The 26,871-nt window shown below is 48.1% G+C and overlaps 2 protein-coding genes across 5 annotated transcripts in view; one reads left to right on the forward strand and one right to left on the reverse strand.

Moving 5' to 3' along the window:
- C6QH2orf81 (chromosome 6q C2orf81 homolog) overlaps positions 1–26,871 on the reverse strand; it is a 133,258-nt gene that overhangs the window by 90,388 nt on the left and 15,999 nt on the right. For all 3 annotated transcript variants that reach the window (XM_069632449.1, XM_069632448.1, XM_069632447.1), the window contains one exon: positions 12,281–12,511. In XM_069632449.1, the coding sequence (XP_069488550.1) occupies positions 12,281–12,508 (228 nt within the window). In that variant the 5' untranslated portion in view covers positions 12,509–12,511. The remainder of the gene's footprint in view (positions 1–12,280; positions 12,512–26,871) is intronic.
- Positions 1–26,871, forward strand: part of WDR54 (WD repeat domain 54) — a 266,084-nt gene that overhangs the window by 53,901 nt on the left and 185,312 nt on the right. The window lies entirely within an intron of this gene.

Raw genomic sequence — 26,871 nt, forward strand, 5'->3', positions numbered from 1 at the left:
TAAGCCTAGCACCATTGCAGTAGTCAGGCAATTAAAGCCAATGGCCCACACCTGAACCCTATCATTGAACCTCTGAGGCATAAGAGGCCCAACCAGGAAAGGAAGAGTTGAAGGAGCTGGAAAGAGAGCTGGAAGGCTGGCTGTAGCAGCTGTAGTAGAGGAGAGGCACAAGGCTGGCAAATCACAAGAAAGTGGAAGAACAGACGGGGCACCGGAGTGTAGGGGGCATACAGATTTCACCTGCAAGTTCTGAGAGTGTCCTGTTGCAGAGGCTGCGAAACGGAGGATGTGCAGGAAGCCAGGTTTTCCCCATGTGAGCCTTGTTGCTATGATTGCAAAGCCGTGGAAGTGCAGGAGACTAAGGCCAGAAGCAGCAGGCAACCCGAGGGTCTTGGGAGAAAAGGGAACTCCAAAATCAAGTGGCCGGAACGTAGACACCCGTGCTGGAGAAAGGTGTGGTTCCCCAGCAAGCCAGAAGCAGTAGAACTAGCAGTGGAAGTCGGGGAAGCAGTGCACCCACAAACCCAGTGTCATTGAAGCCAGTGAGTGAAGCACAGCATTCAAATACACTGCACCATTTCTTGCTGGTAACTGTAGTCAGCTCTTAACTGACTCACGTATTGTTAAATCGCACTCACGAATAACGTTGAAGATCACTATTCACGTGTATAGCTAATGTACTTGAACACCATTGTAGATGTATCTGAAGACTGTTGCTGTACAATCTAGTGGTTGCGTAACACTAATTAATGCACAGGAACGCTTCCTAAACCATTATCGAATGCCAAACATAATCTATATACTGTCACAAAACACTTCAATTTAGTCTGAACCATTACCCTCCTCCGACTCCTCACCTGTAGAACTGGACTCCGTGTTGTTTCCTACTGGTTCTCGGTATCGTAGTGAAGAAGAAGTTTGAAACCTGCCTCGATATGAAGCCACAGTGGCCACCGGTGAGCTGTGGCTGCCTGTGGCTCCAATACTGAAGCAGGCAGAAATTCCGGGGAAAAAGCCTTAGGCTACAAAAAAAACCAATGCCCGATGTGCAAGGTATTGAGTGCGCTGAAAAGCAGTATCAGGCGTTATGACGACTACAGAAAGGCAGAATGCGTCTCTGGTTCTGGTGTTGCAGGAACTATGGCTCTGATCAGGGCGTCCAGAAAGAAAAGGTAGATAAACTTTAAGTAGCCGGAACCAGGGTAGAGACTGGCGGCCGCGAGAGGCAGCTCGTCGGAAGGGAATGCTGAAATGAAGGAGGCTCGGAAGAGCGGAAACGGCAACTTCTGAGGTGGAGAAAAACAAAGGAAAAAGTAAAGTAGAGGCATAGTCAGGCGGAGTGCTGGGAAGAAAGCGCACGGCCTGAAATGAAAGGTAAGAGCGGAGGTAAACGGAGAAAGGGAGATGCCGAAGGCACCCCAAAGCAGAACGGGGGAAGCACCGAGAGTGCAAAAGGCTCCAAAGGGAGAGAGCGCTGGAACGAAGTACAGGGCAATCGACTAGCGAAAACTCCGACGTTGCAACGCGCAGAATGCCGGAAGCGAAGGAACTAAATGCTTCCAGGATTCCGCACGTCGAACGGAGCAAAAGAAAAAGACTAGACCGCCACCTTGTGATGAAAGGAAAACGTGATAGTACATTCAATGGCCGCTCCATCTATACCTGTGCCATTGCCTCCAAGAGCCGGCACCCATGACATATACGAGTTACAAGTTACAGAGAGTGAAAACTACTTGAAAGAGAGGTCACGTGTGCCTAATTGTGAATCCCAAAGAAAGTCAGAATCACATCCTTTTCCGTTACATGGGAATACAATTCATTACTCAACTTAAAACCTTGAAAAACACTTGGAGAAGTCGCCTGTACCCAATTGTGTTTTCACTTGACACACTGAACTCTATACTGTATCCAAAAGTGACCTTTGTTCTATTTCAAAGAAGACTCTAAAGCCCTGAAGGAAAGAACAAGTATGAGCCAAGCCATTAGGCATCCCCTTTTCATAGTGAAACATGTCTTGCCAAGAGTTAAAGAGCCATCTAACTACACCGTGAAGTTGTTAAGTCAAGGGGCAAAAACAAACAAGTACACCATTGTTACCTGAAGCTGAGAGAGTGGCACATACGCTTCTGGGTAATTACTTGGGCTGATAACTGGCAGAAAGGTGGGAGTAAAGCTGGGAAAGTGGAAGCAAATGCTTGTGAAGAATACTCTCAAGTAGAATAAAAAATCTGGTGCGAAAGACTGCTGAAGATAGAAAGGAGAAAGTCTTGTGAGCAGAAGCAGGATTTTCTTGTGGTAGTTAGACAGACTGAAGAGGTAAAGAGGCTGCCCCTTTTAAGAAAGCTATTATAAAGAAGAGTGCTTTGCCTACCTGATGAGGTTGAAGTGTTTTGTCAAAACCTTGTAGAGCAGCAGATGTATACGTCACTCATGGAGCCCACCCCCTCACCTCCCTCATATTGAAAGAGCAGCAGGAAAGCACTGTGTACGACACCTGGTATCACCCCAATACCGCACCAAAGATATGAAAGGCGTTGTGCACCCAGACAACCGTACCAAACGTACCCTCGAACTGATGTGGTAGAAGGAAGTCTGCAGACACCACTGGACATAGAAGAGCTACAAGTAAAGTCTGACAGGTGTTAAGTGACTTCATGCTGAAAAGAGACGAGGGTGCACTGAAACAATAGAAGAATATTCGAAGAATGAAGATGTGATTGAAGTAAATGAACATGCAAATGAGAAGAAATCATATACAGGAAGTAGATAAGTGAAAAGAGAGGTGGTAGATGTATATATGCAGAACCGCAAGGTAGATGAGACACCATAGAAGCTTGCTGCAGTCGAAAATATAACGCGGGTAAAGCAGCCATGTTGAGAAGATGGACGTCTTTTTTATAAAAGTGTTACGAAGACGCTCTGGCCACAGGCAAGTCTTCGTGTTAAGTATTTATTAAGATAACAGGAGTGAAAGACCCCCCACAACACTGAGGACCCCTCTACTCCAACAAGAGGCTTCAACTGACAAACCGTAGAACTTTGAGAACAACATAAACACATACAGGTTCTGTGACATCATCAGAACCTGAAGCAAAGAATCTGATCCAATAACATTCCATGGCATGGCTTCCCATGCTACAGTGTTCCTTAGTAATCAACATCATAACATCTCCCTTTTTTTTCCAAAGATTCATTCGCATTCCAAAGATTCATGCACACCACCACTGATCCTCACACCTGACCTCTCTTTAAAGTAGCAACTCTACTCTTGTTCCAAACCTGACCGCCTTCCACACGCACCGCACCCTTCATAACGGCAACTACCCTAACTGGATCGGAGTATAATGACTCACCTTTTCTCTTCACCACACCCTTCTTTATTCTTACCTAATCACCTCGCTCTACATGCAACTCCTTTCTTCCTCTTCTCTTGTTTTCTCGCATGACCCATTCACTCTTCTTCTTCTTGAGAGCATTTCTCACTTCATCAATGACCACATCCGACTCCCTGCTCCTCCCTAACCATGGAGGACACGCCATCGAGAAGGGCTTTCCACCCCTCATAAGTTCGAATGGACACAACCCAGTAGTTCTGTAGGGTGCCATGCGCAACGCCCACATTCTGTTTTGAATGGTCACTAATTTGTCGAAGCCACACTGCTCTCCCATGCGTACGCTCTCCATCACACATCTATTTAGTCTTTCAACTACTACGTTAGTTTCGGGATGGTAAAGAGCTGCCCTCTTATGGGTTACTCCGCACTTTTTAAATATGCAGGAAACAACCCTCCAGTGAATTGATTTCCATTGTCGGTAAGGACACTTTCAGGTAGTCCCTCACTCGCAAAGACTTCCTGTAACACCTTCTCCATGTTCTCTCCCGATATTTCACGCACAACCTTGAAGTCTACCCACCCGGAGAATAAATCAACCACTCGTACCACATACCTTCCTCGGCCATAGCCCAGCTCAACTGGTCCTAAGATGTCCATTGCTATATCACTCCAAATTCTTGTTGGGACATCCACATCAATCAGGGGTTGTTTTCTAGCCTCAACCCCCTTCCTACTCTTGATACAAAAATGGCATTCTGCTAGAAGATTTTCAACCTCCTTGTCGAATCCCGGCCACCAATAATCTGATCTCAACACCCCTTTGGTCTTGGTAACTCCAATATGGCCACTATGAGCTAGGTCGATAATCCTTTTTCGAATACCTGCCGCAGCAACTGCTCTCTCCCACCTGAACAGTACGCCATCAGAAACAGATAATTCATCTCTGACCTCCCAATAGGGCCTCTCACCCTCGACCAAATCAGATTGGTTAGGCCAAACAGACGACATTACATATGTGATCACCTTATTAATTATTGCGTCCCTTCCTATCTCCACCAACCACTCTTGCCTAGACACAATTCCCTCTGTGTTCACAAACACCATTTCCATTTCCATCTCCTCATCTAACCCTTCCTGGGATACAACCCTTATCCTTGAAAGATTGTCAGCAAGCATGTTCTCCTTCCCAGGTATAACTTCCATTGAAAAATTGTGGCCTGCATCCTGGTAACCCACCCGGCTACTCTGCGTGAAACCTTATCTAAACCCTTGCTTTCGAAAATAACCTTCAAGGGCTTGTGATCTGTCCGTAGAACAAATTCCATACCCCACACAAAATTTCTAAAACGCTCAACAGCCCAATAGCATGCCAAAGCTTCCTTCTCAAGGACGGAATTTCTCAACTCTGCACCCTTCAGGCCACGTGACGCATGTGCTATCACCTCTTCCGACCCATCATCCTGTCTCTGCGAAAGTACTGCACCCAGCCCACCTTCCCTGGCATCCACAGTAATAATAGAACATTTCCTTGTGTCAAAACATCCTAATGGGCGAGCCATATCAATCTCTTGCTTGATCCTTGTAAATTCCATGTCACACTTTCGGTTCCATATGAATTCTACCCCTTTCCTTAGAATCTTCCTCATTTCCAACACCTTGGACGGATAGTTCATCACAAATTTTTGATAAAATTCCGTCATGCCCAAAAATGAACATAGTTCACTCTTATTGGTTGGCTTTTCAATTACTTTTATTGAATTCACAATGCTCTCTTTAGGTTTTACCCCTTTATGTGATACCTCGTGGCCTAAGTAATCTACCTTGGAGACGGCAAATTTACACTTTTCTTGCTTCAAGGGGATCCCCCTTTCTTCAAAAATTCTTAACACCTCATACAAATTTTTGTCATGTTCTTCAAGCGTTTCTCCACAGACCAACACATCGTCTTGGAAACAAAACTCCCCCTTCACACATCTGAGTAAACGGTCCATAATTTTTTGAAACACCGACGAGGCCGATGCCAACCCAAAAGGCATCCTTCTGAATTGGAACACACCCTCATGAGTGATGAAAGCAGTACATTTTCTGCACCCCTCCTCCAATTCAATCTGGTGATAGGCAGATGCCATGTCCAACTTTGAAAAAAACTTCCCTCGCCCAACCATGGTCAACATCTCACACATATTGGGCAATGGGTGCCTATCAACCATCACACATTTGTTGAGCTCACGCATGTCTATGCATAGTCTCAGATCCCCTGAACTCTTTTTGACAACAACCGCTGGGGATACCCATTCAACTCCGCCTGCTTTCTCGATCACACCCAACTGTAACAGTTTCATCAACTCTTTCTTGTCCCCTTCCCTTAAGGACAAAGGCACTGGCCTAAGTTTCGCAGCGACAGGTGTGCTATCCCTTTTCAATAGGATTTGGTGTACAAAACCTTTCACCTTCCCCATGCTTCCATCAAACACTCCTCTGTGCCCTACCACATATTTGCATGACCCTGCACATGGTTCTGACACCTGATATACTTGCTCTTCCTTGTTTGGATCTAGTCTGATGGCAAGGCTTTTCTGCTCCCTCCATCCCAACAAGGATTGACCTTTTTTTATTATGTATACTTTGCCATCGCATTTCTGGCCCTTGAATTCGAACTCGCTCCACACATACCCCAACAGTTCAATTTTATCCTGATTGTAACCACCTGGATTTATATCAGGTTTTGATAGGCCGGACACTTTCCCATGCATGTCCTTCTCAAATACATTTTTAGACACCAGAGTGATTTTGGACCCAGAGTCTGCCATCATAGATACCTCATGGCCATTCACTTTCACTAGTGCATACGGACGCTCACAATCATCTGTACTATCACCCTCTATGACAACATTAACAGTATTAACAAAACATTCTGCATTGGAAGTGTCATTTCCTCCTCAGGCGACCTTCCATCTTCTTCTTCATTCACATAGAGGACTTTCTTTTGGGCATTTTGACCGAATTGAAAATGTTTGCAACAGTTTGCGTAATGACCTTTCCTTTTACATCTCGCACATGTAGCCCTGCGGCCCGGGCACACAGCAGAAGATGCAAAGTGTGTATTGCTCGCGCATCGGAAATACAGTCTCTCATCCTTTCTCTCTGCCTTCTGCGGTGAGTCTTGATTCCTTTTCTCTTCCACAGCCACACGATTGGACTGCCGATTTCTGGACTTTTTCTTGCCCGTCTCATCGGTCACATTTAAAACTTCAGTTTTGCTCTCCTTTGACTCTCCCAATTCGTTTCTGAATAATTTGGCCACACATGCTAAGGAATGTTCTACTCTCCTTGCAATGTCCAATACTTCGTCCAGATTTGGCTCATCTCTCAGCCATAGTTCCTCTCGAATTTTATTGGACCTGCAATGTGTCATGAATTGATCACGTATGTGTTCGTCAAATGCTTCTTGGAATTTGCAGGATAAAGCGAGATGTCTCAGCGCCGTCACATATTCCTCCACCGATTCTCCAGATGCCTGCATTTGCAAGCGAAAATTATAACGCTCCAATATCGTGCTGGTCTTGGGGTTAAAATGCTTATCCAACTTCATCAAGGCCAGATCAAATTCGTTCATATCATCTCCACCGCCATCGTCATGGGGTTGGGGAAGTGTTTCGTATACTCTCTGGCCCTCATATCCCAGAAAATGCAGCAACAAAGCCAATTTCCTTTCGCTGGAGTAAGAATTCCCACCTGCCGCTTTCATGTAGTGCAAAAACACCTTGCGCCATTGAGCCCACAAGATTTTTGCAGGTCCGGGAACTGGCATGAAGATTGGTGGTCCTGCGATACCAGGCAAACCTGCCATGCTGCCAAGCCGTATGAACTGCTAATCCTATGGCCTCCTTCAGCGACAGGAATGCTACGAACGCCCTTGGCTTTCAAACGCTTGTCACACCGTCCCCTTTTGTCTTTGGGTGTAAACTTGAAAGTTCGAAAATCTCCAAGGTTGCAGCTCAGTCCAAATAACACGCGATCCCACGATGAATAGCTTTCTTCTGCGTGGCGTGCCTTCTACCACCTATACGGTAGTGCGCTCTGCTCAAATCTGGCCACTAGGAGAACCCTTGAGCCGCGTGTCACTGTTCTGTGCCGCGCGCCTCCTACTGACAATATGGTTATACGCTCCGCCCTACCCTGCCCTTTCGCTATCAGCTCGAACTGCGCACCTCCAACGAAATGTGCAGGGACGGGCTCCGCTGGGTTGCGGCTGCTCACTCTTCTTTGGCGCGGTGCCCCTCCTCTCCGATGTATGGTGACACGTATCGCGCCGTCCTGGGCCACGCGCCCCCCCACCTCAGGAAACACGGGACCGGTCGCGGCGGTTCCGCCTGGGCAAAATGCGACAATGGCAGGGGGCGCTGCGCGGGTCACAGCCGCGGCACTAGCACGGCCTCACGGAAAGCACAACAGCAATTAAACTAGTAGCTCGTCGGGGCTTGCGGGCAGAGCAGCACTTACTTGGAATGAGGGCGGCACTCGCTGGACACGAGGGGATCCGTTATTTTGTTTAGGCGGCCGCTACAACGCTAGGATAAGCGGAACGGCCCGGAGCACAAAGCAGCAGGTCACAGCGGGGTCCCTCTTCCTCGGTGGTCACTAGAACGCTCTTGGGTAGCGGAGCGACATACAGGGGATTCGCTGCAGGAGGTCTCCTGTTATCCCATCCTCGTCGCCATTGTTACGAAGACGCTCTGGACACAGGCAAGTCTTCGTATTAAGTATTTATTAAGATAACAGGAGTGAAAGACCCCCCACAACACTGAGGACCCCTCTACTCCAACAAGAGGCTTCAACTGACAAACCGTAGAACTTTGAGAACAACATAAACACATACAGGTTCTGTGACATCATCAGAACCTGAAGCAAAGAATCTGATCCAATAACATTCCATGGCATGGCTTCCCATGCTACAGTGTTCCTTAGTAATCAACATCATAACAAAAAGTAAGCTAAAATCCCCAAGGAAAGCGAACAAGGTTGCAGAGATAACAGGTGCTGAAATACATATTCATTTAAGGACAAATAATATGTGTTTGGGCAAGGATCAAAGATGCGGCAGCAAGAAGCAACTGCAAGGTACAAAAGGAGTTGAAGAGGATAAGCCATGTATTTAAAACATATTTCTTTTAGATTAGGAAAAGTAGTAAACATTTGAGAGTGCTAAGTAGAGGACAATCAAAGATGCAGAAAGCATACGCACAACGGAGCAACCAAGTCTCCAGAGGCCAAGAGGAGTAATAGCACCTAGGGTAATTGAATCCAGTAGCACTTTGCTTTTGACACACGATTGGTGAGAGTATCGGGCCCTTGTCTATTTTTGTCATCTGTGCCTGGATGCAATTTGGTTAATTGTGTGTGCGCTACAAATATCTTAATCAAATATCTCAATCAATCACTAAATAGAAGGACAGGATGGACAAAATCATGGTCTCCTCACACGTGGTGCAAGACCAGAAAACAGGGCCTATTCATCAAGCTCCAGACGAAGATGGCAATGTACCTTCATGTCCCTTGAAAGTTCCGAAGAAGAGAACAGCCAGCAAGGTCAACTGCAAAGAGGAAGCTTTGGCTTAGGACCCAACTGACGAGAGATGTTGGGTAATTGGCCAAGTGGGCAGTTGTCTGACGTTGTCCCCCGCACCTGGTTTTCATTTTGCTTACGTGCTGCCAACAAGCCGAATGTCCAAGGTTGGGACAGAATGCCAACCAATCATAAGGGCCTATGTAATGATGGACTGCACATTGTTTCAGAAGCCAATCCGCTGTTGTCGTTCTGCTATTATCTATATAATGAGTTGATAATAAAGTAGTATTTTGCCATATTCTTTGACTCTGTCCGGTTATTTGGGTCTGAGTTCATTTGTTGGTAATTTCATCTGGCACTTGGAACGCTCAAGGTACTACTGCACAACCTACCTAATAACTCAACAGTACTGAGCAGTAGTAGTAACACTTGAACTGTGGTGGTCTATTACGCTGTCAGCAGATGTCCCAATGAACTGGTTTGAAGCAGTAACGTACTGTGGGACAAAGGTGACTGTTCCCATAGTACCAACAGTAGAAGGGTGGTTGTTGGAAATAGAAGCAGTAGTAGCGCAGTGGAAGCCTCCTGACAAATATACCAAAAGGTAAAGTTGCAATTAAAGAAGTCCTAAAGAATTGTGTATTATAGACATTGAGGAATATTACACCTTCATTTGAACTGTGACAAATTATTTTGAAGAAGAGAGAGTTTACCATCATAACCAGGACTACCATTGGTGCCATTTCTCTTCTGGAATTTGGAAGGGGATCTTTTCATCCAGGAACAAAAGAGATGTTACCAGAGGATTTGTGTTTGTTGAACTTTTGTTTTGACTTTGAACTTTCAAGAACTGGTTCTAAACCTCTCTTTTCCTTTGTGGAACAGTTTGGGATTGGCTTTGAATCCTGGGGACGGGATCTTACCCAGGAGAGGAGAAGGCCATTCAGATATTGCGTTGATATTGGTTATTATATTGTGTTGCTATATCATTTCCTTTGCATGTTTGTTGTTTAGTGTGAGGGCCAGTTTTCCCATTCTAGAGAATGTTCCCTTGGCCTCTAAACTAGGTGGGGAATTCCTCTGTTAGAGAAGAAGCAAGCGAGGTGTGTTATTCATATTATTTCTTTAATAAAATGGCATATTTTGAAAAAGCTACAAGTAGTTGTCCACCTCGAATTACTGACCCCGCACAGTTCCATCTCCACGACCATCTCCAAGGCCCCTCTAAAAGAGCAAGGTTATTCTGTTCCATTTGTTGTATTCAAGACTTCTATTCACATGTTCATCGAGTTACTGTAAATATGCAATAGGGCTGTGTTGGATCTATGAGGTCTGCTAGGCCATCTGTGTGCACCTTGTGGAAATTGATGTTCTTACCAGTGTAGGCATTCTTAATGGAGACTTTCAGGGCCGTTATGTGCGAGGGATTATGGATGATGTTTGGTTTTCTACATATAGGCGAGCAAGGTCTTCAGTGCTCTAAAGACTGATTTTAACTGCAGGGCTTTGATGTGGAGCAGGTTGCCGCCTGAAGCACCCACATCTCTGATCTCGAATATCCTTTCATATATGGTGGATGGCTGTTCAACCATCTAGCACTTGAAAAGAGGACCCGGTTGTGGATAGGGCTTCAATGTAATCCAGGTGTGTGAGATCGAGTTTGGGTGGTTTAGTAACCAGCCCTTTACGCCGCCACCCTACGTTGGGGCTATGCAGAGACAGTGGCCCTCATTACGAGTCCGGCCCCATAGTGAATTACCGGCATCAGACTTGCCAGAATTACTGGGGCATTACAGACCCGGTGGTCTGGTAAATCCGGCGCTGGCAATTCTGTAAATCTCCTTTCCTGTGGAGTCCCATAGGAATGGGGACTGCGGAAACACTGGCACCATGTCGTAATGGTTCCAGTGTTTCGGTGCATCTCTGCGGGCGGGTGTCATTCTGCCCTGTCAGAGCTGACACCCGCCCGCAGGACTCGTAGTTTACCGGTCTGGAAAACGGTGCTGGTACGGTTTTACCGGCACCGTTAATTCCAGACCGGCAAACCTGTAATGAGGGCCAGTGTTTGCCATGGCGCCGGCTTGCAACGCCTTGGACAAAGTCACCTGTGGCTGCTACATCTCTACACTTGTAGCCAGTTCTGACACACAGCACAGCTCACATTAAGTACCTGGCACCTGGATATCCCGAGTCACTCGGGTGCAGAAAAGCGGTACGGGATGGGTCACCTCTGAGAGAGAGCATTGCTGGCATTGAAGGTCACTGAACTAGAAGCTGCCACCCAAGGCTATTATGGAGAGCTGGCAGATTCTGCAACTACACTAGGCTGTAGAGGTGAGTCTGGGTATGAGACAGAACAATCAACTTTAGATCCTACAGCAAGGAACACCAGTGGATGGAAGAGAGAAGCAGGAGAAGGCAACTGATGGACAATACCAGTGGGCACCATCGGTTTCAGAAAACCTTTGCCAGGTGCAACGACAGGTTTCCCAGGCCGGTGACAGTGGCGGAGGAGATGGGGTTAAGATGCAAAAGTGACCCGGGCACAGGCCTGCTTCTTTTCAGCACTTTGGGAGATTATCCGTTGTGTCTTCTTGAATAGAAGTTGATTGGCAACTACAAGCTCAGTTATTCTATGCGTCTTCTACCTCAAGGATGCCCCCGCCCTATTTGAGATGTAAAACCCCTATGCCCCTATCCATGGTCCTCCCCGAGCGGGCCAGTTCTTTCGACGTTAGGTACACCTTATTGTGTGGAGTGACAGAACAGGCCTGCGGAATGTAAGTCCCGGCTACCAGGTACATATGTAATCTTTCGATTATTTTACGCTACAGCACCACAAGTGTGACCGTCGGCACACTTCCAAATAAGGTTTGGGTTAATAGGCACAGTTGGGCGAGTTGGATGCCGCAGGCGGGATAGAATGGGTTTACACACAGTGGGAGGAGGCCACTGAAGTCCAGGATCTAGCGTGGGTTCCCTCATCCAGGATAGGTGTCACCTGCTTGGCTCAATGTGTGTACTGCTAACTTAGCCAACTGATGCCTCTTCAACCACACCACCATAGACTATTATCAAGGGAGTGTACCTTTCACCCAAGAGGTTTGCAGCCAGAAGCAGTCGATGGCTAGCACCCTTATCTCGATTTAGATGCGCAAGGTTCATACTGAGAACACAAGTTAATGGTAATAACTTAATTATGAGTGACTATTTACCAAATATAAAATCAGACACACAGGATCTACGAGTGCCTGCTGACCCTGAAATGACTCCGGTGAGTAATACTTCATCTCGTTGATCCCATTATCTGCGTTGGGTGGTGGGAGGGGGGGGGGTGACAGTACTTGGGGGAGGTGTGCGAATGCGTATAGCTCACCTGTTTTGCCAGATACACTTGGAAGCACTCGTCCATGACCCGTTTCAGCAGCTCCTCCAGAATGTCCCCCACAACTTCTCCCCCCGACTCCACTTCCACCAGGTTCTGCCAGTCTGCCTCGGTGAGGCGCCCTGGCACAATGTCCACCAGCACGGGCGGGGCTGGTACCACAGGGGCGGCCGCCCGCCCTTTGTCATTGCGCGACTTGGAAATGGACCCTCGAGACATCGCCTGCAAAGATACACAAGGAAGACGTGAGTGGTGACCTGCTGTAGAGGAAAGATGCACCTGCTAGAAACAGCAGTCAACTGCTCCACAGACTCATGACGCAGCCATTGGCTAGAAGCCCCAAGGAGTTCAACGGGAGGTCAACAGCAAATGGAGGTGACCATGCATTCTACCTTCTAGAACAGAGGTCTTCAAACCGTGGGGCTGCCTCCTGTGCCCCACCAGCACCAACTGCAAACCCTTTGGCTTTTTACCCAATTTGTTTTTAAGGTATGCTCTGAAATGAAACATTTTAACCCATTATTATAAAATAAAGCCCCGAGGGAAAAGCCCATTTGATTGGTTCGGGCTCCCGCGCTACGCTCGGTCGCAATGGCATATTTGAGGGAAATATTTATTCCCCTCCACTTAAAAAAAAATAAATCACTAGCCGTCACTGGCCCTGGGACTGTGCTGGGAGCAGAGTGGGGGAGCACAGGGACTGTGGTGGGAGCAGGATGGACGGGAGCCATGGGGTAGTGGTGAAAGCAGGGTGGGGAGAGCCAGGGTCTGTGGCGGGGTGGAGAGAGCCCAGGAACTGGGTAGGAGTGGCTTGAATGAGCTCAGAGACTGTGCTGGGAGCAGAGTGGGGGAGCACAGGGACTGTGATGGGAGCAGGATGGACGGGAGCCATGGGGTAGTGGTGAAAGCAGGATGGGGAGAGCCAGTGTCTGTGGCGGGGTGGAGAGAGCCCAGGAACTGGGTAGGAGTGGCTTGAATGAGCTCAGAGACTGTGCTGGGAGCAGAGTGGGGGAGCACAGGGACTGTGATGGGAGCAGGATGGACGGGAGCCATGGGGTAGTGGTGAAAGCAGGGTGGGGAGAGCCAGTGTCTGTGGCGGGGTGGAGAGAGCCCAGGAACTGGGTAGGAGTGGCTTGAATGAGCTCAGAGACTGTGCTGGGAGCAGAGTGGGGGAGCACAGGGACTGTGATGGGAGCAGGATGGACGGGAGCCATGGGGTAGTGGTGAAAGCAGGGTGGGGAGAGCCAGTGTCTGTGGCGGGGTGGAGAGAGCCCAGGAACTGGGTAGGAGTGGCTTGAATGAGCTCAGAGACTGTGCTGGGAGCAGAGTGGGGGAGCACAGGGACTGTGATGGGAGCAGGATGGACGGGAGCCATGGGGTAGTGGTGAAAGCAGGGTGGGGAGAGCCAGTGTCTGTGGCGGGGTGGAGAGAGCCCAGGAACTGGGTAGGAGTGGCTTGAATGAGCTCAGAGACTGTGCTGGGAGCAGAGTGGGGGAGCACAGGGACTGTGATGGGAGCAGGATGGACGGGAGCCATGGGGTAGTGGTGAAAGCAGGGTGGGGAGAGCCAGTGTCTGTGGCGGGGTGGAGAGAGCCCAGGAACTGGGTAGGAGTGGCTTGAATGATCTCAGAGACTGTGCTGGGAGCAGAGTGGGGGAGCCCAGGGACTATACTGGGAGTAAGGTGCGGTGACGGCGCGCTATAGTTCATAGCCATTTGGGCTTACTGTCCATTTGGCATTTTGGGTGTGGGGGCCCGGCCTGCCAACAGTTTGCTCGGGGGACGAAGGTAGCCAAGCCTAAAAAGTTTGAAAACCACCGTTCTGGAAGGAAGGAAGTGTTCCATTGTTTATATTTTCATATAAACCTCTACACTTTTTAAATGCAATCTATTCTAATAGCACTATACATTAAAAGAAGCAATACCTTTATGTCAGGCTCCTAGACATTTGACTTATAAACTGACCAGCGGGCAAGTGGACATCCTTTCACTCCCTAGGTCCTACTCTTTGGAAGGAACAGCCCTGGATATTCAGCTAACATCTGGCTATTTAGTGTTTAGAAAGCGACTTCAAACTCTGCCGTTAGAGAAGTTTTACCAATGCTGGGATCCGCATGGGTCATTGATCTTGCCTCCCCCGCTGCCATCCGATTGATTAGTTTTGGTTTTGTGTGTTGCCCGTTCCCACTGTTTTATGTGTGGTGCCATGATGCCTGCGGGCTCTGGCGCCTGAGAAGTACATAAATAAAACAGTATGCAAATGTAGGCACTATAGGCACCCGAATAAGTGACTTTGCTGTGTAACACGGGGGGCCTGTTCATTCCATACCCTCACGACATGCTCCGGAGCACGGTTACTCATTGTTATGTGACGGGGCCGAGGGGAATTGATAAAAACATCCAGGGGGGCCATAATGTGTAACAATGCTCTAAAAGAAGTGCCTACGTGCAACAAAGCAATGCATAAAAACAGCCGCTGGCAGCCATGGGTCGCCGAGGTTCCGAAGAACAGAGCTTGGGAAGAGTTCAATAAAGTGTTGTCCAGAGTCTTTCAGGCTCTGGCTGCTGGCTCTGGAATCTTGACTGCTAGTGCCAACTCGAGGCATGAAGATGGGCGAGATTCCCTGCCCTCGGGGAATGCACTCTGGTTGGCAGCGTTGCTGTTTTCTGCGCTCCCTGGTAGTTCTGATCAGCATCTAGTGTCGTTTGGTTAGGAGAGGGGGGTTGCTGATCAGCATCTAGTGCAGTTTAGTTAGGAGAGGGGGTTGCTGATCAGCGTCTAGTGTAGTTTGGTTAGGAGAGGGGGGTTGCTGATCAGCATCTAGTGCAGTTTAGTTAGGAGAGGGGGTTGCTGATCAGCGTCTAGTGTAGTTTAGTTAGGAGAGGGGGGTTGCTGATCAGCATCTAGTGCAGTTTAGTTAGGAGAGGGGGTTGCTGATCAGCGTCTAGTGTAGTTTGGTGAGGAGAGGGGGTTGCTGATCAGCATCTGCTGTAGTTTGGTGAGGAGAGGGGGTTGCTGATCAGCATCTGCTGTAGTTTGGTGAGGGGAGGGGGTTGCTGATCAGTGTCTAGTGTAGTTTGGTTAGAAGAGGGGGTTGTTGATCAGCGTCTAGTGTAGTTTGGTGAGGAGAGGGGGTTGCTGATCAGCGTCTAGTGTAGTTTGGTGAGGAGAGGGGGTGCTGATCAGTGTCTAGTGTCGTTTGGTTAGAAGAGGTGGTTGCTGATCAGCGTCTAGTGTACTTTGGTGAGGAGAGGGGGTTGCTGATCATCGTCTAGTGTAGTTTGGTTAGAAGAGGTGGTTGCTGATCAGCGTCTAGTGTAGTTCAGTTAGGAGAGGGGGTCGCGGCCTAGCTGTCAGATTTGTCTGTCACAAAACTGCTAATGAAATTTGGTTGAAATCTAAGCATTTCAGGTGTTATTCAACTCTAATAAATCTGTGCACATGTGTGGTCCATATCTCCTGTGAGCCTGGGCTGTTGGGGTCTGTGACCACCGGGTGGTGAATTGTAAGCGCCCATTAAACCCCAAGCGCATACAAACATGTATGCACTCGACAAGCCATGGCCTGCACTGTGTTCCATCCTACCCCAGGGCAGAGTAAAATGCCCCTTCAGAACACTCCAAAACAGCATCCAGATGTGCAGGGACATCTGTATGCCGTGCCACAAACAGCAACAACTCCACACAAGTTATCCATTTCCAACTTAAGCATCAGGATTTATGAACCAATAAGTGCCCTGGTAGCAACTGTACACAGGACCCTGAAGAAGCAGTGTTATGACAAAACATGCATTGGCTCTGATCACAAACCCCTAACAACCAAAGCATGCTTCATGCATGCAAGAAACAAGAATTAATATGTGCCAACGCTCCAATCAACATGCTTTTTAGACCTATAATCTACTGAGAAGTAAGCACTTCGCTGTCAATCCTACTTCAAAAATAACCACGTGTAGCAGCCCTTTGTGATGCCACCACGTGTGCTGGGAGCATGTTGTACATGTGTAGAACATGTATTCCGCTGTGGCGAGGTGAATCACTTAGAGTGAGGACTGCGTGCAGGCTCACATGGCATGCGCGGTTCATGCTTAAACACATCATTGCCTTGGTAAAGGCCTGGAGAGGGTGTCCTCGCTTGTTTGTGTAGGAAGAGGAGTGTGTAGGCCTGAGGGTTCCAGCAGCAGAGAGCAGTAACAAAGCACAAGGGAGGTCCAGGGTCATGAGAGAGAAACTTAAATGAGGAAGCACAGTGCGGAGAGAGGCATTGCGGTTGTTGAGCAAGAGCGCGTGTGAGAGAAAGAGTGTTTGAGAGATAGAAAGGACAAGAGAGAAAGAGCAAGCTAGAGAGACAGAAAGATAATGAGTGAGAGGGAAAGAGCGCACGTGCGAGAAAGAAAGTAAACGTCAAAGAGGCGCACGACAGAGAGAGAGAGAGAGAGAGAGAGAGAGAGAGAGCGAGAGAGCGAGAGGATCCATGGGCTTACTGTGCACTGTTGATACTTATGAGCGCAGAACAGAGAGAGAAAGGGGCACGAGGGAGAGAGAGAGAGAGAGAGAGAGAGAGAGAGAGAGAGAGAGAGAGAATGAGCGCAGAACAGAGAGAATGAGCGCATGACAGAGAGAGGGAGAGAGAGGTGGAGAGGGGGAGAGAGAGAGAGAGAGACAATGAGCGCAGAACAGAGAGAAAGGGCGCATGACAGAGAGGGAGAGGGAGAGAGAGGTGGAGAGGGGGAGAGAGAGAGAGAGAGAATGAGCGCAGAACAGAGAGAGAAAGGGCGCATGAGAGGGAGATAGAGAGGTGGAGAGGGGGAGAGAGAAAGAGAGAAAGAGACAATGAGCGCAGAACAGAGAGAGAAAGGGCGCATGATGGAGAGAGGGAGAGAGAGAGAGGGGTTGAAGAGAGAGAGGGGAGGGGGCGGAGAGAGATAGGGGAGAGGGGGAGAGAGAGAGAGAGAGAGAAAGAGAGAGGGAGACGGGGGCGGGGGAGATGAGAGAGAGATGGGGCAGATGCCATCATTTCACAGGAAATCGCCTCAGACATTCTCCTCACAGCTGTCTCTTTTCCCCTCCGCCCTCACATCTTCCCTGCGCCTCCCTCATGGCACCCTGGGGCGTGCCGGCACCCCCCATCCGTGCTCACTACTTACTGTTTGGCGTCATCAGATTGCGAAACACCTTTAATCTGAGAAGCTCCACAAAACCAGAGGAATCAGGCAGTGGACGAGGACACTGGTAATCGGTGATCAGGGCCTCTGCGGTCAGCATGCCCTAACATAATGAGTACAGAGAGTGGACGAGGACACTGGTAATCAGTGATCAGGGCTGTGTACTGTGTTATCAGACAGTGGACGAGAACACTGGTAATCAGTGATCTGGGCTGTGTACTGTGTTATCAGACAGTGGACGAGGACACTGGTAATCAGTGATCAGGGCTGTGTACTGTGTTATCAGACAGTGGACGAGAACACTGGTAATCAGTGATCTGGGCTGTGTACTGTGTTATCAGACAGTGGACGAGGACACTGGTAATCAGTGATCAGGGCTGTGTACTGTGTTATCAGACAGTGTAATCAGTGATCAGGGCTGTGTATGTGGACGAGAACACTGGTAATCAGTGATCAGGGCTGTGTACTGTGTTATCAGACAGTGGACGAGAACACTGGTAATCAGTGATCAGGGCTGTGTACTGTGTTATCAGACAGTGGACGAGGACACTGGTAATCAGTGATCAGGGCTGTGTACTGTGTTATCAGAGTGTAATCAGTGATCAGGGCTGTGTACTGTGTTATCAGACAGTGGACGAGAACACTGGTAATCAGTGATCAAGGCTGTGTACTGTGTTATCAGACAGTGGACGAGAACACTGGTAATCAGTGATCAGGGCTGTGTACTGTGTTATCACATGGTGGACGAGGACACCGGTAATCGGTGATCAGGGCCTCTGCGGTCAGCATGCCCAAACATAATGAGTACAGAGAGTGGACGAGGACACTGGTAATCAGTGATCAGGGCTGTGTACTGTGTTATCACATGGTGGACGAGGACACTGGTAATCAGTGATCAGGGCTGTGTACTGTGTTATCACACGGTGGACGAGGACACTGGTAATCGGTGATCAGGGCCTCGGCGGTCAGCATGCCCAAACAAAATGAGTACAGTGGACGAGAACACTGGTAATCAGTGATCAGGGCTGTGTACTGTGTTATCAGACAGTGGACGAGAACACTGGTAATCAGTGATCAGGGCTGTGTACTGTGTTATCAGACAGTGGACGAGAACACTGGTAATCAGTGATCAGGGCTGTGTACTGTGTTATCAGACAGTGGACGAGAACACTGGTAATCAGTGATCAGGGCTGTGTACTGTGTTATCAGACAGTGTAATCAGTGATCAGGGGCTGTGTACTGTGTTATCAGACAGTGGACGAGAACACTGGTAATCAGTGATCAGGGCTGTGTACTGTGTTATCAGACAGTGGACGAGAACACTGGTAATCAGCGATCAGGGCTGTGTACTGTGTTATCAGACAGTGGACGAGGACACTGGTAATCAGTGATCAGGGCTGTGTACTGTGTTATCAGACAGTGTAATCAGTGATCAGGGGCTGTGTACTGTGTTATCAGACAGTGGACGAGAACACTGGTAATCAGTGATCAGGGCTGTGTACTGTGTTATCAGACAGTGGACGAGGACACTGGTAATCAGTGATCAGGGCTGTGTACTGTGTTATCAGACAGTGGACGAGAACACTGGTAATCAGTGATCAGGGCTGTGTACTGTGTTATCAGACAGTGGACGAGGACACTGGTAATCAGTGATCAGGGCTGTGTACTGTGTTATCACACGGTGGACGAGGACACTGGTAATCAGTGATCAGGGCCTCTGCGGTCAGCATGCCCAAAAATAATGTGTACTGTGTTATCACACGGTGGACGAGGACAGCGGTAATCGGTGATCAGGGCCTCTGCAGTCAGCATGCCCAAACATAATGAGTACTGTGTTATCAGACAGTGGACGAGGACACTGGTAATCAGTGATCAGGGCCTCTGCAGTCAGCATGCCCAAACATAATGAGTACTGTGTTATCAGACAGTGGACGAGGACACTGGTAATCAGTGATCAGGGATGTGTGCTGTGTTATCAGACAGTGGACGAGAACACTGGTAATCAGTGATCAGGGCTGTGTATTGTGTTATCAGACAGTGGACGAGGACACTGGTAATCAGTGATCAGGGCCTCTGCAGTCAGCATGCCCAAACATAATGAGTACTGTGTTATCAGACAGTGGACGAGGACACTGGTAATCAGTGATCAGGGCTGTGTGCTGTGTTATCAGACAGTGGACGAGAACACTGGTAATCAGTGATCAGGGCTGTGTATTGTGTTATCAGACAGTGGACGAGGACACCGGTAATCAGTGATCAGGGCCTCTGCAGTCAGCAAGCCTAAACATAATGAGTACTGTGTTATCAGACAGTGGACGAGGACTCCTGTAATCAGTGATCAGGGCCTCTGCAGTCCGCATAGCCAAACATAATGTGTACTGTGTTATCACAGTGGACGAGGACACCGGTAATCAGTGATCAGGACCTCTGCAGTCAGCATAGCCAAACATAATGAGTACTGTGTTATCAGACAGTGGATGAGGACACCTGTAATCAGTGATCAGGACCACTGTAGTCATCATAGCCAAACATAATGAGTACTGTGTTATCAGCATAAGACAATGCCCCATGTGATCTAGACAGTGTTAATGTTAAAGGATATTTGTACCGCGCACTATCACCACCGGAGTGGTCCCCTGGCGCTCTGGCGGCTCTGAAAGAGGAAGGGAGGGGGGGTTATTTGGAGGGAGCTGGAAAAGTGCAAGAGAGCAGTGATGTGCTGTTGGCGGCCTCAACCCCGTAACTCTGTTGGCTGGTCTTGGGTTGTTTTCCGGGCGGTAGTCGTTGTGTGCGAGTCTATGTGTGTTTTTTGTTGTTGTTGCAGTGTAGTGAAGTTTGTGCGGATTGTTGTGTTATAGGTTTGTGATTGTGTTTGGTTAGAGTTTGATAGGTATATGCAGAGGGGTGAAATCGTTACTGGATTGGTTAATTGGGCAAATGCTAACAATCACAATTCTATCTAAGTGTGGCACATGCTGACATTTTAAACCTATCTAGGTGCGACGCCGGCTAGTGTTTACGATTACGTCTAGATGCAACACCGGCTAATGTTCAAGATTACGTCTAGGTGTGGGACATGCTAACATTCACAATGCTATCTAGGTGTGGCACATAGACCTATCTAGGAGCCACGCAGGCCAACGTTCACGATCCATCTAGATGCTACGCCGGCTAGTGTTCGCGATTACGTCCAGTTTTGGCACATGCCAATAATCACAATTCCATCCAAGTGTGGCATATGCTAACAATCACAATTCTATCTAAGTGTGGTATATGCTGGAATTTACAACTTGCACCCGAGTGTGGTTTATGGTAACAATCACAATTCTTTCTAATTGTGGCACATGCTGGCCTTCACGATCCCATCTAGATGCGACACCGGCTAATGTTCTCGATTACGTCTAGTTGTGATGCCGGCTAATATTCACAATTACATCTAGGTGTGGCACATGCTAACATACACCATTCAATCTAAGTGTGGCACATGCTGACATTCACGATCCTATCTAGATGTGACGTCGGCTGATGTTCACGATTAATCTAGGTGTGGAACATGCTAACACTCACAATTCCATCTAAGTGTGGCACATGCTAACATTCACAATTCCAGCTAAGTGTGGCATATGTTAATGATCACAATTCCATCTGAGTGTGGCATATGCCAATAATCACAATTCCATCTGAGTGTGGCACATGCTGACATTCACAATCCTATCTAGATGCAACGCCGGCTAATGTTCACGATTACGTCTAAGTGTGGCATATGCTGATAATCACAATTCCATTTGAGTGTGGCACATGCTAATAATTACAATTCCATCTAAGTGTGGCACATACTAATATTCACGATCCTATCTAGATGCGACGCCGGCTAATGTTCACGATTACGTCTAGGTGTGGCACATGCTAACATACACAATTCAATCTAAGTGTGGCATATGCTAACGGTCACCATTCCATCTAAGTGTGGCAGATGCTGACATTCACGATCATATCTAGATGTGAAGCCGGCTCATGTTCATGATTATGTCTAGGTGTGGCACATGCTAACATTCACAATTCCATCTAAGTTTGGCATATGCTAATAATCACAATTCCATCTGAGTGTGGCACATGCTGACATTCATGATCCTATCTAGATGCAACGCCGGCTAATGTTCGAAATTACGTCTAGGTGTGGCAAATGCTAGCATTCACAACTCCATCTAAGTGTGGCATGTGGTAATAATCACAATTCCATCTAAGTGTGGCACATGCTAATAATCACAAATCCAACTTAGTGTGGCACATGCTGACATTCACGATCCTATCTAGATGCGACGCCAGCTAATGTTCGAAATTACGTCTAGGTGTGGCAAATGCTAGCATTCACAAGTCCATCTAAGTGTGGCATGTGGTAATAATCACAATTCCATCTAAGTGTGGCACATGCTAATAATCACAAATCCAACTTAGTGTGGCACATGCTAACATTCACGATCCTATATGGATGCGACGCCGGAGAATGTTAACGATTACGTCTAGGTGTGGCACATGCTAATAATCAAAAATCCAACTGAGTGTGGCACATGCTAACATTCACGATCCTATATAGATGCGATGCCGGCGAATGTTCACGATTACGTCTAGGTGTGGCACATGCTAATATTCACAATTCCATCTAAGTGTGGGATGTGATAATAATTACAGTTACATCTAAGTGTGGCATATGCTAATCATCACAATCCTATCTAGATGCAATGCCAGCTAATGTTCACGATTATGTCTAGGTGTGGCACGTGGTAATAATCACAATTCTATACAAGTGTGGTACATGCTGGCATTTACAAGTTCCATCTGAGTGTGGCAAATGCTAATAATCACAGTTCAGAGGTACAGTAATGTAGAGTGGCAGCGGTTTTTGGAGTACAGTAATTGCTCTACCCCCCCCCCACCTATGCCACACTTACTTTGGTAGTTGGTGCTGGTTGAGGGCTGGCCACTGGCTTCCCCTGGTGTCTCCTGCGGACACCTGCTGACACATTCTGGAGCCGCCTCCGTTGGAGCCGTCCTTTGCCTTGGGGCCCTTATCCAAGGGGGCTGCCCTGCGAGGGTTCTTGATATGGGGAGGAGGGGCCAATCTGGGAGGGCGGGAGGCGGGATTGGTGCTTGGGAGGAGAAGCATGGGAAATGGTGGAATTAAGCACCGAGCGCGCTCAGTAAACGTTTTTACATTTTTTAAAAAGGCACACAAAAAGGGGAATGGAGGCCGTGGGCTTACAGATGTTGCAAAGCTCATCTTTTCCAAACGGGGATATCTAATGGTCTAATGGTCAAAAGTTACCAAATACACTATTCTTGGGCCAAAAGGAAGTTCCAGGGGCACAGCACTCAACTGCTCCAACATGCGGAAAGAGGTGAGCACGGAAAACGCAGTTCGCTAGACCCAAACAACACAAGCAGATTAGCCAATCAGGGACGGTGGGTGTTGTGGGAGGCGGAGGGGCGTGTGCGGGAAACAGGAAGGGATTCAGGAGGAAGATGCAAGCACACGGGGCCTGGGGGCTGCAAAAGTTACCAAATACACTCTTTTTGGGCCAAAAGGAGGTTTGAGGGACACAGCACTCACCGGCTTCAACATGAAGAAAGAGGTGAGCATGGCAAACGCAGGTCGCTAGATCCAAACAACACAGACAGATTAGCCAAACAGGGAGGGTGAGCGATCTGGGAGGCGGGAGGTGGGGGGGACAGGAGCGGATTCAGGAGCGAGATGCAAGCACATCGGGCCCTGGGAGCTGCAAAAGTTACCTAATACACTATGTTGGGGCTAAACGGAGGTTCGAGGGGCACAGCATGGAGATGCAAGCACACAGAGGATTGGGGGCTGCAAAAGCTACCAAATAAACTATTTTGGGGCTAAAAGGAGGTTTGAGGGAGATGCAAGCACACGGGGGCCTGGGTGCTGCTCAAGTTACAAGCCATGTACCCTTCAATTTCTCCTGCATTATTTAAGGATTTCAACAGAAGCCAAACCTGACCCAATTTCGTGCTGAGTGATCAATGCAACCTCCAGACCATGCCTCCCCCCCACCCGCCTCCTCCCCAAGCAGCAACTAGCTGCCAAAATAAGCTAGCAGAATCTGGAACAACCCCCGTTTCGCCCAATGTTTTGGTCTCCAGGACAGTCAATGGCGAGGGGTCATGGGAGTTGTAGTTTAAAGTGGCTGGAGAGCCGCAGGTTGCAGGACCCCGAGTAGACTCTCAGAGTTGCACCAGTGCAAAGGAAAGGAAACTGCTTCTCTAGAGGGGATCCACGTGGATGATGGGCATTACGAGTTTAGAATGATGAGGCCATTCAATGGCCTCAACCAGCTGTCCTAGGCCACCAGCGCACTGCCCCAACATCCTCAGAGAAATGTGTAGTTTTCTGTCTCATACTTCCCCGTCTGCCATAAAACATCACCTGGATTGACTTTAACATACGGGACCCGAAACCAAGATCATTTAACAGCACGTATTCCTGTGTGTGTGGGAAGAGCAGGTGCTCAAATCAACGGGCAGCGGGGCGGTAAAACAAAAGCAAAACCACATTGGCTGTACAGAACGGCCACTGTTTGACAAGCTGGGTGGTTAAGTGCCTGCACTTGCCAGTTCATGGATGAGTACCTACCGCAGAGGAGAGACCGAACTAGGTAGATATCCACCTTGGACTGTTAAAGACCCACAACAGCCCAATCAGTTGCCCTGTAATACCAATGCCATGTCCAAGCATGTACATCAAGTTTAACATGATTTACCAGCTCGCATTTATATGCGTGCCACAAGAGCAAGTCTTGGCATCAGTGGCCAGTGAAGTAAAAGAGCACTGGTCTTGCAGAGGGTGGTGGGCCCAACTTTACAAGGTGACGTGGCTATTTAGAAGGGGGATAGCTGCTGCCCTCATTCACTAGACTACAGCAGGATGTCATGATCTGCCTAAACTCACACATGGATCGAGTTCCTATGTGACCAATGCTCACATGGGGACATGGAAAAGCCAGGTACTATGGTGTATGCACCTGTTGAAATGCCCCCTTCAAAACATGCAAAGCACCCTGCCCTCTGCAATACCAGTTCGTGAATTTGCATGCCAGATTTTAAGTACATAGTATAATAGGGTCTATACCCCTAAAATCAGCCTTATCCTACAGGGTTTACACTAATAGAGGTGGAGTGAAAAGGGAACAGAGATCAGGATATTGACAACGATACTGTCTAGGGCCAGCAGAAATGACCTCCCATCAGCTTACAACGTGGACCTTACAGGCTCATGCATGCCAGTATGCCACATTCTATTGTCAAGATACTTGTCCGGCAACTAATATTGCTTCTGAGCTAAGCCCGAGCGCGCAAAGGGCATCGACTACACGGAGTATCCTGCTGTTGTGCTGTGGCTGCACCTACATTCCCACTATCAGCTGTTGTAGTGGGAGGAGAGCGAGGTGCTGCGCATTGAACGGACATTGACGGAGTGAGAAGTGCGGATTTGGCTCCGCCCCTTTCCCGCCCCCGGTCACGGGCACCGCCTCCAGGAAGTGCTATAAAGAGACTTCCCAAGCACCCTTGCGGCGCTAAGCCCGAGCGCGTAAAGGGCATCGAATACACGGAGTATCCTGCTGTTGTGCTGTTTGGCTGCTGGGCTGCTCGCTGTGTAAGTACTTTACTGCATAAGCCAGCAGCCACGATAGGCTGAGCTGAGATTTGAGGAAATAAAGCTTATACTGAGGAGCTGAACTACAGGATGAAACCTACGGTTGTACATACGGATGCATCGGGAACAGCCGTGCGAACTCGCCTGCAGGTAAGGCAAAAATTTGCATCACTCCCGGAAGTGAATGGAAGCCCGGAGCGCGCACAAAACATGCCGATGCTGAAACAATCTCGCTTACCCTTTTGCATCAAGAAGTGTAAAAGCTTGTCTGTGGGGGCCCCCGCAACCGATACGGGTAGCGAAAACATTTCGTGTTTGGTCATTGAAGACCCTGTGCGGTTAGCTCCAAAATCACCTGTTCAACGTATGGCCTGTACAATTTCCACTCTCGAAGAGCCCGTGAGTCACCTCCCTCCACCCCTTGAAACACCAAGCTTGCATGAGGAGGATGCCGATCAGGTCAAGAAGTTAGATCTAATTGCTGGTGAAGGAGATTCCAGCAAAACGATCTATACTGCGCCCCAGGAGATAAAGAAAAAAGTATAGTTGAACAAAACCAGACGGTAGGGGTGTTACTCGAGAAAGCCCCAGTTCTCCTGGTCAATCTGAGCCTTGAAAAGACGACGGAAATACTAGACCAACCTAGCAACCTTGATACTTGGAGAGACTCGTGTTGTCCGATCCCATCTTTAATTTCCCCAAGAAGGGGAAATGATTCTGTAAACATGCCGACTAATGATCTAGTCAACTGTGGAACTACACCTATAGCGGACATGTGCGAAAGCATGTTGGATGAAAATTCTAGTCTGGATGTGGCATTGAACTCCCCTATTCTGACCTTAAAGGAAACCACAAACAGATCTCTACTGATTGAGTCTGTGTGGAAAAAAAGGGGGATCAATGGGACACAAATGACTCAGAATTATGGGAGAAAGCCTTGCCGGATCCCAACAAGGAAATAGAAAATAAAAAACAACATCTAAGAGCCATGGAGGAAACCACAACGATAAGCAATATCTTCCAGCCATACAGGGAAGAGAACAGATGTCAGTGGCTCAAGGAAAAGAGCCCCCAAAATAATACCAAGCTGGGGGCAAATGCCCTGCTCTCAAATGACCTAACTGACCGAGAATCTCCTCCTCGGACCCTACACAAAGATATGCCGGCGATGCCTTACCCTATGGGGACGCTCCCTCCAAAGGCCAGACTAGAAAAGAAAACCCTGTGGGATTTTGGAAGTGAAACTCTGTCAAAACCTACAGGCACTGAAGGAAAGACAATGCTGCCATTAGCTAATTTGAGTAATTCAAGTTTAGCTAACAAAATTATGCAAGACCTCACTCTCTTGACGGGGAAAATAGAGAGAGAAAAAAGGAGGAGTTTCTCGATAATAAGCGAGAAAATGGCTGAACTGGAAAAGGAGCAAACTAAAGGGAGCTCCCTGGAGTTGGAGGCCGTGGGGGCCGAGGTCCTCACAACAAAAACCCAAAGAGACTTCAGGTCAATGACCCTGTCACAAAGATCTTTAATTGAGAGGAGAAATCCATGCCTCGAAGATAGACCGTCAAGCTTAAAACCACAAGGACCATCTGTAGAACCCCAAATGATAACGAAAATGACTCAGACGCCCTTGTTGGATGACCAAAAGCAGTGTTCTAAAATATTTACGAAAGATCAAATTATACACCTAATTAAAGACGCTTACCAAACTGATAGAGAAAAGGACATGAAACACATCCAGCAAGTGAT

This window comes from Ambystoma mexicanum, chromosome 6q, assembly GCF_040938575.1.
Source record: "Ambystoma mexicanum isolate Mex_15411 chromosome 6q, UKY_AmexF1_1, whole genome shotgun sequence".
NCBI lineage: Eukaryota > Metazoa > Chordata > Amphibia > Caudata > Ambystomatidae > Ambystoma > Ambystoma mexicanum.